Source organism: Chenopodium quinoa, unplaced genomic scaffold (genome assembly GCF_001683475.1).
Source record: "Chenopodium quinoa cultivar QQ74 unplaced genomic scaffold, ASM168347v1, whole genome shotgun sequence".
NCBI classification, from domain to species: domain Eukaryota; kingdom Viridiplantae; phylum Streptophyta; class Magnoliopsida; order Caryophyllales; family Amaranthaceae; genus Chenopodium; species Chenopodium quinoa.
In genome coordinates this window covers 1,308,946-1,320,205 of record NW_018742966.1, presented here as the reverse complement: position 1 = coordinate 1,320,205, position 11,260 = coordinate 1,308,946, and the positions used below count along the sequence as shown (strand labels likewise).

Genomic DNA, 11,260 nt, shown 5'->3' with positions numbered 1-11,260 from the left:
GAGGATTATTATGGCTTGCTTGAGCACTTAAAAACTACAAAGTATTTATTAAGCATTATATAACACACTTCCTTACGACTTTCAATTATATATGTTTATCACTTTGACCTCTACTTATTACTGTCTATCTTTAATGCACACACCGTATATAATAGTAAGTCGTGCAATTCTCTCACAAGTCACAATCTTAGTAATAACGACGCTATAAGAAATAATTAAAAGTCTAGAATTATAATTATTACGGAAAAAAATAATAATTGAAAAATAATTGTTTGCACACCCTTAAGCTAAAAAAACGAAAATAGTTGTACTTGATAATTTGGCTTGTCTAAGAACTGTAGAGGTGTCATATATCTCATAACAAGCCAGCCAACCAATCCGATCTTGTCTCTTAAACCGACCAACCAAATTAGACATTTTCTCCACAATTATTAATTTTTCACATCCAATTATTGATTTATAATCCCAAGTTGTTGAAATCAAGAAATAATGTAGTGGGCCGATGTTAGTAGTTAAAAAGCGGAAAAAAATAATAATAATGTACTCACTAGTAAAAATATTAATTAATGACATAATTAATTAATTACATTGAATGATTTAATTAATCATAGCTAGTAATTAACAATAATAACCTATGATAATACATACCTAATACCACCATTAGAGGAAAAAGACGAAGAAGACGAAGACGACGAAGGATGATTAATAGTATGATTAGTGGGAGTAGACATGAGATTAACAACGAGATCAGTGAAAGCTCCAACAATGTACTTGTGAGTGTTCTTAGGATTCAAAGACAAGTAACTCAAAAGCAACTCTTGTAAATATTCCCAAACTTCTTTGATTTCTAAGTTACCCAAATCACGTGACTCCACCATCTCCTGCATGGATCGCCTGAAGTCTACGTAGGGGTCGGGGGAGTAGGTCTGAACGGGTACTCCCCCGGCCACCCGTGCTGTAGGGGAGGAAGCGGAGGAGTCCTCTGCTTCTGCTTCCGCTTCCTCCCCTACTGGAGAGGAGAATAAATTTGATGAGGAGAGAGAAAGAGAGTCGACAATCGAGTTTGATCGACCAGGGGATGAAATGAAAAACCTACGAGAGGCGTATGCGGCGGTTAGGTCCGGAGTAGAAGGACCTACCGCCGCAGTATTATTATTATTATTAGTAGTAGTAGAGATGTTGTAGTCCTCCGTCTCCATGTAGTCAGTGGAGACGGAGGACGGAGAGGCGGAGACGTAGGAGGTGGTGGTGATGGGAGGAGGGACGGAGTCGAAATCTTCGTAAAGGGAGTTGTAATTAGTGTTTAAGGGGTGGGGGTGTTGTGGGCGTTTGAGTAAGGAGAGACATAAGTTGAGGTTTTTGCCTAGTGTGTTTGGCATAGCTTAGTGAGGTTGTGTTTGAGTTGAGTTGAGTTGAATTTCTCTCACTAGAAATTGAGTTAAGTGAGAAGTACAAAGTTAAAGTGTGGGTTGTAGAGAGAGGTGATCGTGTGTGAGCTGTATTTAAGGGTGTTGGTAGTAAGAAGAGAGAGAGAGAGAGAGAGAGAGAGAGAGAGAGAGAGAGAGAGAGAGAGAGGAAAGTGAGGTGGGGTGAGGCTTAATTATTAGATGAACAAGGTCTCTACTCTAAATCAATTGTGTTCGATCATATAGTAATTATCAAACATGTAGGACAACGTTTTTTTTAATTATATTTCTATAGGGTTGATATTTTAATAAGAAAGAAATCGGTCATTGATTTGATCAAAATATTTATGATAGATTAATCTTACTAATAAATTATGTCAGACCGTTTTTTATAAGGGTTTATCTTAAGAATACTAATTTTATTACTGTATTATTTTTGGTGTTGTGCGAAATTAATAAAGAAGTTACTCAAAGTAATTTAATGTACTGATTTAATCTGTTTAGAAATTTTCGTTGAGTAGTGAGGTGGTGAGAAGTCGATGACAATATGATTTTCTGATATCCATCAATAATACTCCCTTTGTTCATGATTGAATAATGGGGAGAAGATACAAAAGAGACAATTATAAGTGGAAAGAGTATGATTTTTCTTCATTCATGCCCTCTTTTCTCAATCAAGAAAACACTTGAATTTTATTTGTGGAGTATATTGTAAATTTATTATAGAAATGGGTAATAAGTTGAGCTTGAGGACTAATATTTCAGTTTGCCATATCTTGCGGTGGTTAGTGGAGAAAATATGGGCCCAAAATTCCATTCAAAGTGGAGTTTGTAATCTCCAATTTTCCATTCCATTTATTGATTTTCATCCAAAGTGGAGTTGTGCTAATTATTTGTGTGGACTATTGTCTTTGTCAACACCAATTGCACGTTACACTGCAACAATTTCTTACATCACGAAATGACCCTAATCTAGGAATCTAATTAACCATATTTAAAAATAATATCGTTGTTAGTAACTCCCCCACCTCACTCAAAAGAGGTTATTAGAGAGCTACAAGCGAAATTAATAATGTTTTAAGATATAATTTGTATAATTCTAAATCTTAGGTATCACCATAAACTTAGGGCCTATTCTCATCCCTATTCTGATTAACTAAATTGAACTGAATTAAATATTTTAAGAGAGAAAGAAATTAAGAACTGAATTAAAATTAAAATAATATGAAGAGAACAAGTTCTTAGTTAATTTCATATTCATCGTGTTTTTGATTGGCTTGGTGACTCGTTTAACTTGAATAATCATGCAATGACCTCACGAGTCACGACCTGTTAGTAAGTTGTCTATGGTCATAAAATATCTACAATCATTATCATCATTTCCCATATTGTAATTTCACTATTCACTTTCTTTTCTAATACGGTAAGATCATGTATTTTTACCATTTTCTCAATTCAAAGCAACTTTTTATTTTTGATTCACTTTGAATCTTCAATCATTATACACTACGAAGTATTTGATATATGAGATGAATAGGTGGTATTATAGCTTAGGTAGGAGTAATCGATTTACAATATAATGACGTATAAAAGTTAATTTTATGTATCTTCTTGAAATCCATTATTTCCTTTTTAAACTTTTAGCTTTCACCTAAATGAGAATTGAACCTTCTACACTACCGCAAAGCAGAAAGAAATAGATGTATATACAGAAATATGTATCTTCATGATTCTAATAAATAGACATATTGATTGTTTAATTGCTTCTACCATACATGCCTTTTATATTAAAGTATCAGCCCACCTAATCATATAATAAACTTAATGCTAATCGCTAATTTAAGAGAAAATAGTTCACACTTCACAGTACACACCAACTCACCTAAAGATTACAATGCAACTAACGTTGCATATTTTGATCAATTTGACAAAAACAACTGATAATTTACCTTCAACTACGTATTTTCCATTTATGACCTATTCACTTAGCTACAAGTTACTATCATTACAACAACTTGTGTTCAAATCAGATATATTTATGATTGTTTACTACTCTATACGACTATACCAGATTTTAAATAAAGTTCCTAAAATATGCACAGCAATATAGTAAATTGAATAAGCAAGCCAACTTATTTTCTAAATTTAGCTTAGACAATAGCTTAAATTGGACGTAAAAAATATGCAAGGATATCATATGTATTAATTGTTAATTAGAGAAAACAAAAAAAGAAGACGTTTTAACGTACTACGGATTACATAATATACTATCTCTATTTCTTTTTATATCTACCGCTAGTTATATATGTTAATAAATATTACAAAGTATAAAATTTTGATATTTTTGAAGTAATTACTTATTAAGATCTTATATATTGAGATTATTTAGAGTATTCTCTCAAATCGTGAAACATTACAAGATTTGTAACAAAATTAAAATGAAATAATGGAAAATGTAGTATTAATTATATGAGTAACAAATTAACGAAGGTATAAAAAATGGAGCACATGGTGGGGAGAGTCCAAATAGGTCCACATTTTATTAACTTGTACATATATATTTCCAACTAACATGGTTTACAATCAATTCATCGATCACAACTAATTAAAAGCGCCAGTAGTTTAGATAATCCTATTGCAACTATCACGATCATGATTTGTGGCCTTCCTTCTATCACAAATGTTGGGAGTACTAATATAATTATTTTAAATATAATAAAGAACGTTAAATGTGAGTTTTCCTAAATCCTAGATTTTTTTTTTCTTACGGAGTAACGATTCTGTCAATAGCTTACTTTGATGTGCATTTTCAATCGAAAATGCGTTATGGATACATATCCAGTTCATTAGTACGAGTACAATGATGTACTCTATTTTAATTAAGACCATAATTGGTGTAATTCTATAATCCCTTAATTAATTTGTTCATTATATAAAGTTTTGGAAACAACCGTTTTAATAATGATGTGATGAATTAGCTTTCACTTTTTCTTGATTAATTAGTAGGTGTTTTCAATTTCGTTTGTAAGTTTTTCTTCTTCTTTAAACTTAAACTTCACAATCTACAAGGTCACTTTCAATGTCCTAGAAGAATTCGGGTTTTTATGAGTATTACTTTCTAATGGTCACAATTTTCTCTAGAAAAGCTAATAATGTGAATAATAACCTTTTGAAATAACACTTGAAAATCGTAAAAAGTTAAGAAATCATCAAAATATAAACACTAATAACACTGATTTACGCGTATTTTTGTCATGAATTTCTCATTTTATACAATTTTCAAGAGTATATTTAATGCCCTTAGGGCTACATATAACATTACCCTTAAAATAAAGATGGGAGTTTGCTGATACTAATTAATGTTATAACTTTTAACAAACATAATCTAATTTTAAATTCATCGCTATAAATGTTGTAAGGGTCCACTTCTAGGAATAAGGATTATGAGTAACTTGCTACGGAGTAATGCACTTGATAACTTTGCCCTTGAAATTTTGGGGATAGGATTTGTACACAATACAAGTTCTAAAATTTAAAATTTCTTGTTCTATTGTTAATTAAGGTATTAATAAAAGCATGCAACAAGAATCAATTAATAACATGTTTAATTTCTAATATTTCAAAATTTAGCACACAATTATTACAGTAGTTCAGTAGTAGTCTGGTATGGGAAAATAATAAAGGCATTAATTTATTCCTATTTTCAAATGAACAAAACTGAAAAGTCCAAACTAGCTAATTAATGTTTGAAGAAAGAAATCAATTGAAATATTATAGCCGTGATCAAGAATTCAAGAGAAAATTTTTACTACTCGACTTGTTGACTTGTTTATCAATTAATCAATTAATTTTAGTTGACTTGTATGAAGAATTTAATGTCACGATCATAGTTGACTAGTGTCTTTGCAAATTAAGCTGACCTTCAAAAAAAAAAAAGGAATAAATGCACCTCTAATTCTAGGCATTTAAATCTCATCAATTATTATCTATTACTCCCTAGTGCTTAAATCCTTCCGTTCTTTATATTTACACTCCGTATTTTACTTTCTTCAATGCAAATCGTTGACTACTACGAATATATTCAATAACATTTGACCAAAAATTCTAAAAGAGGAGCAAAGGAAGTAGGTTTTTTTTTATTATCAATCGTATATGATAGGAACCACAATGGAGAAATGTACTTGATAGATGTGAGTGAGTTTTAAAGCATCTCCAAGTATTTACAAGCCCAGTTAAATAGAGTCGTATTCATATAGAGCTTAAGAATAAAGAAAGAGTTTTGAAAAATAAAAACTAATATATGTCAACTAGTTAATTATTTAGTTAAATAATATTAGCAATGATGAAATCTAAAATAACCAAAAAAAAAAAAAAAAAAAAAAAACTGGTTTAAATTGCTACCCTAAATTTGAGACTCTCTCTGCACACTATAGCACATATTTGTTTATAATATCAATGCATAAACTATGACATGTTAACATATATACCAATGTTCAATGTATTAGCTAATTAAAGTCCTAATCGGTTCTAAAAACTTGTGTATTGTTTTGAAAAGTGACAATGAGGACATCATGCAAGACAAATTTGGACAAACAAAATAGTTTAATAACTAATTGAACGTACCCTTTTTGCGTGACTGATGAATATGGTCCAAAATGCAAGAATTGATGAAGTACATTTGTATGATTGTCCTCCAAACTCGAATTGTCTATATCGTTATAACAACTATTACGAACATTAGATTAAAAACCATTCATTTTAACGTAAAAGTTAATCAAAATATATATATATAGTAGCATATGCATGCAATAAGATAATAATAATGTACAATATATATATATGTTGTATAAATTACTGTTATGATGTAATTCAGGTGGGACTATCTTATCCCATGCACATGAAGGTTCCTGCATGGGGTTAGCTAAGCAACAATATAAAGGTACCAAAACGCACCCTATATTATTTATTTATTTATGCATGTAAAAGCTACTTTAGTTTATAATTATTATTTTTTTCCAAATATAAAGCCAAAATTTTTGTCCAATGTCATCTGATTGGACACTGGTCTAGTAATAATAATCCAAACATATGGGATGTTTGAGTGATTTGAAAATTTTGAACCTTATCAAATACTACTACCCAAATTCTTTTTGTTTTTACGCTTATTATTTACTTATGTAGTCAAAGTTAAGTAAGAATTGTCATAACAAAACAAAACCCCCCAAAAAAGCCAAGTATGTAAGAAAACCTGCATTGTATGACTTTGATTTGTAAACTTGTTAAATATGTTTTAAAATAATGTATACTTAAAATATAAACTTTCTATAATCTTTAATCATTCATAATAATACAAGTACATATTTATATGCATGATAGAATGGTGTAAAAGTATAAAACAAACATATAAATTAAAATACATAAAGTTAAATATTTTTTCTCCATTGTATATTCACTATAAGTAAGTGACAAATATTAACAGTTAAAGTTTAACTTATAAGTTCGTTCGTGAGATCAGATCACGGGGTTTACTAAATTGTCAGGGATAGGGATAGGTATATATATATATATATATATATATAAATAGGGGAGGGATCCGGTAAGAACCCCTCCTTATATAAGAACCCTAGTTATATAAGAACCAATCTCAGCCGTAGGATTAAGGTAATTTAGACGGTTAAGATTAAAACACGTATTTTTCCTCATACCCCCTACGGCCCTACCACCCGATCAAAATTTTCTCTCTCCTCTAACTTTCTCTCTCTTCGTGCTCATCTCATTCTCTTTTGCAAACCCCCAAAACTCTCCATAGAAATTGCAATTTGAAGGATTTTCGACTCAGGTATGTTTTTTTTTTCGATTTTGTTCAAATTTCCATGAACTTAGCATGTTGTTCAAGTAGATTTTGCGATTTTTTGGTTTGCTTTTTGCGATTTTATGTTTTCCGATTTTTTGATTTGATTTTGCGTTTTTTTTTTTCGATTTTGTTCAAATTTCCATGAACTTCAAGTACATTTTGCGATTTATTGTTTTGATTTTTGCGATTTTATGTTTTCCGACTATTTGATTTGATTTTGCGATTTCGTGATTTGATATTTGCGTTTTTATGTTTTTTTAGTTCGATTTTTCGATGATTTTTTCGATTTTAATGGTTTTTCTGTTTTCGATTTTTATGGTTTTTTTGATTTGTTTTTGATATTTCGTGAGTTGATATTTGCGTTTTTTTTAAAATGTCTGCTAAATGCTCGATTTCGTTAGTAAGCGAAATTATAGCTATGAATATGAATGTCCAGTATTTCTTAAAATCACTGTTTTTTTTTCTTGTTGATGGATATGTATCTGGTATTTGTTGTTGATGGATATGTGTGATAACACTCTTCCGTCAATGTTATTTAATGGCTTGAAATCGACTTTGAGTTTGATGAGTAGTGAGTCTGAGTCATCTTTTGGATTACCAATGGACACAATACGAGTGACCGGGATTGCTGTACATGTTGCCTTGATTTGGTGGCTATTGTTGTCATTGAGAGGAGAAGCCATGTTTGTATGAAGATTTTGTTGCATATGGTGGTATGGATGGTGGCTATTGTTGTCATATGGTGGTATGAAGATTAATGAGCAAGCATAGCTTGAACAACTTGGCATTACTTATTCTGCTTGCATCAATTAGTCATGTCTAAAAACAAATCTGGCTTATTCTCTATGTTCTATTTTTTCTTATTTTTCTGGATCTATAGTTCGAATTTAGTGTTCGATTTTTGCTGATTTTTTCGATAGCGGCTAGCCTGGCTAACCTAAAAGAACAATGCATATAGTACTTCGTAGAGTAAATAAAAACTGTAAAAGTATAAAACCCTCTCCCACTACACCAAAAATGTGGGCTCTGACCCTCTAAGTCCTTACAGTACTTAGTATTACATAATCTATTAATTTAGTAGGATTTGGTTTTTAGCTATAAAATGGACAAAATAACAGAGAAGCCTGAGAAGATGAAATTACATTTACATGGGATTTGATTTAATAATGTAAAACATTTGTCAGATGTCAGACTGAAGATTAATTAGTTCTGAAAGGTTTTGCAGAACAATCAGATATAGTGTACAATATAAAATTCTGTCATGCCCAATTCACAAACTTTTTTTCAAAATTGGTGATGTTGGTGCGATTGCCCCTGTTTGTAGGGGTTGTAGTGTGGTGGTTGATTTATGCAGCAGCAGCTAATTGGTTAGGGGTTGTTGGTAGTGAACTTGTGATTGCAGGGCTGAAAATAAACTTTAGAACATAGGTAGAAAAATTTGGAACATAGGAAAAAATTATAACATAGGTTGAAATAATTTAGAACATGGGCTGAAAATAAACTCAATCAAACCTTATCATGTTTCTGTTTCATTTGTCTTTTAAATTTCTAGTTTACTCATTCTATTTTGGGTTTTTCACTCTCCAGCATGTTCTAAACTCTTTTTTAGCATGTTCTAAACTATTTTTCAGCATATTTTAAATTATTCCTATGTTCAAAAATATAATAATAATGTTGGAATGTTACTAATGTTTTTTATTTCTTAAAATTGCAGCAAAATGCAAGGCCAAAATGAAGCAAAATCAGAAGGAGGAGTTACTAATATACAAGAAGAAGAAATTACTTATGTAAGAAAAAGGTAACTAAACTATGTTCTAAACTTTACCTATTATGTTTTAAATTTTGTTCTAAAGTTTTCCAATATGTTCTAAAGTTTTCCCTTAAGTTCTAAAGATTTGTATTATGTTCTAAAGTTTTCCATTATGTTCTAAAGTTTTCCATTTTGTTTTAAAATTTTCTCTTATGTTCTGAAGATTTGTATTATGTTCTAATATGTATCCATTATAGTTTATGTTCATCTTATCCCTTTATTTTTGCACTCTATTTAATGTTAGTTGTATTCTAATTATTTTTGATTGTTTTTAAAGGAAAGTTGAAAACGTTGAAGCGGAAGTAATCGATAGATCGGAATTAAAGAAGCATATTGAAAGTAAAAGTGTTGCTATAAGACATAGAAAACTTCCAACAAGGCTTTAACCACCTCGAAAATTGCAAAAAAAGGAAGGAAGAGAAAAAGATCAAGAAGAAGGAAAAGATCAAAAAGAAGAAGAGGGTAATAATGTTGAGGATGATGACGAGAATAATGATAGTGAAGATGATGGTGAGGATGATAATAAGGGTGATGTAAAGATGAAAGAGAAAGATGAAAAAGAGGAGATGGAAGATGATAGTGAGGAGGAACAAAAAATCAATAAAAAAAATCAAACTCAGGTAATAATACTCTTTAATCTTTACAATCTTTATTTTTATGTTCTAAAGTGCACGCTTATGTTCTAATTTTGCTTATCTATGTTCTAATTATGTTTATCTATTCATGGTGAGGATGTGAAGAAGAAGAAAAGAAAGATTGAAAAAGAAGAAGATGGTGAGGATGTCCAAGTAGTAGAAGCTAATGAGCAAGATAAACTAGTTAAGAGGCAACCTTATCAAAGAGTACCTCCTACTCAATTCATGAAGGATGTGTTGATAAATCTTTCGGAAAAACAAAAGCAAGCTATTCGGAACATTGGTTTTGGAGGCTTTTTGGAATTGGATTTACCAATCCATATTAATTCTATGTAAGTAGTAGAATGTTATGTTCTAAAATCATATTCTAAAATCATAAGTATTATCAATGTTATGTTCAAAATTATGATTTGTCATGTTTGAATTGCTATACACTAATGTTCTAAATTATAAGTTTATGTTCTAAATTAGTTATGCTCTAAATTTTGTGCATATGTTCTAAATAATATGATTATGTTCGAAATTAGCTATGTTCTAAATTATGTGCATATGTTCTAAATTGTATGATTATGTTCTAAATTATGTGCATATGTTCTAAATAATATGATTATGTTGTAAATTACTTATGTTTTAAAGTTACTTCTTGTATTTTAAAATTATGATCTCTCATGTTTGAATTGCTATACACTAATGTTCTAAATTAATTTTTTGTTATGTTCTAATGTATGTTTATTATGTTCTAAAATAGACTTTTTTTGATTTTTAGGATTTTTTCTATTTTAGGTATTTTATTTTGTTTTTTCGATTTTTTTCGATACTCTTTCGATTTTTAGGATTTTATCGATTTTAGGTAATTTATTTTTGTTCTTTCGTTTATTTCAACTGTCATCGATTTTAATTTTCGAATTTAGATTCAAGGTTTTAGCGATTTTGTACCGCAATTTTTTTTTATTTGGCCTATGTTCTAAATTAGTTCTATGTTATAAATTATCTATACTGTGTAGTTAATTGATTAGATGTAATTTGCAGCATTAGTATTAGTTTAATTGATTAGCATTATTATACTTCATGTTCGATTATGTTCATGATCATGTTCTAAATTTAAGTGTCGCATGTTCTAAATTTAGGTGTTGTATATTCTAAAGATGTTCTGGGCTGGGTGTGGTATGCAGAGGAAGTTCAGGAGAGATCCTTTGGTGTGCTGCGTTTCAGAGCTTAGAAAAATAGGAATCAAGGGTGGGGGAAGCCAAGACTGTTTTCTAGGGGCTGCATATGGCGTAAGGGCATAAGTGAGGCAAACCCTGCCACTGTAATTGGTGTTCCAATACAGTTTACAAATTTGATGTATGCAATGTCATATGAGTGGTCTATACGATCTTTTGTAATCTTGGCACATCGTAACTCCTAAGAGATCACTTGAGGGTTGAGAATCCTTTTCTCCTAGATATTTTGGATATTTTCCTTGTGAGTCAAAGCTCACTTGCTTTTGTTTGCTGCTCTCTGTCGCAAGGCTGTTTGTGCTGTTCTGTGAAGCTTTGTTTTGGCTGCTTGTTTT

General features: G+C 30.5%; 2 protein-coding genes across 3 annotated transcripts; one reads left to right on the top strand and one right to left on the bottom strand.

Moving 5' to 3' along the window:
* Window positions 1-532: 532 nt before the first annotated feature.
* On the bottom strand, window positions 533-1,542 carry LOC110729017 (transcription repressor OFP12-like). The gene has a single exon (XM_021908715.1). It carries the CDS (start codon window positions 1,377-1,379, stop codon window positions 633-635), a length of 747 nt encoding a protein of 248 aa, XP_021764407.1. The 5' UTR covers window positions 1,380-1,542; the 3' UTR covers window positions 533-632.
* Window positions 1,543-6,992: 5,450 nt separating this feature from the next.
* Window positions 6,993-10,147, top strand: LOC110729016. Of its 2 annotated transcripts, XR_002512797.1 has the most exons (4): window positions 6,993-7,245; window positions 8,975-9,058; window positions 9,348-9,690; window positions 9,811-10,147. XR_002512797.1 is itself a non-coding variant. In XM_021908714.1 (2 exons), the coding sequence occupies exons 1-2, from the start codon at window positions 9,610-9,612 to the stop codon at window positions 10,039-10,041; spliced, it is 312 nt and encodes a 103-aa protein (XP_021764406.1). In that variant the 5' UTR covers window positions 9,245-9,609; the 3' UTR covers window positions 10,042-10,140. The 2 variants fall into 2 exon arrangements, 1 of the variants encoding a protein (XP_021764406.1); XM_021908714.1 differs by lacking the exons at window positions 6,993-7,245; window positions 8,975-9,058 and having other exon boundaries at window positions 9,245-9,690; window positions 9,811-10,140.
* The last annotated feature ends 1,113 nt before the right edge of the window (window positions 10,148-11,260 follow it).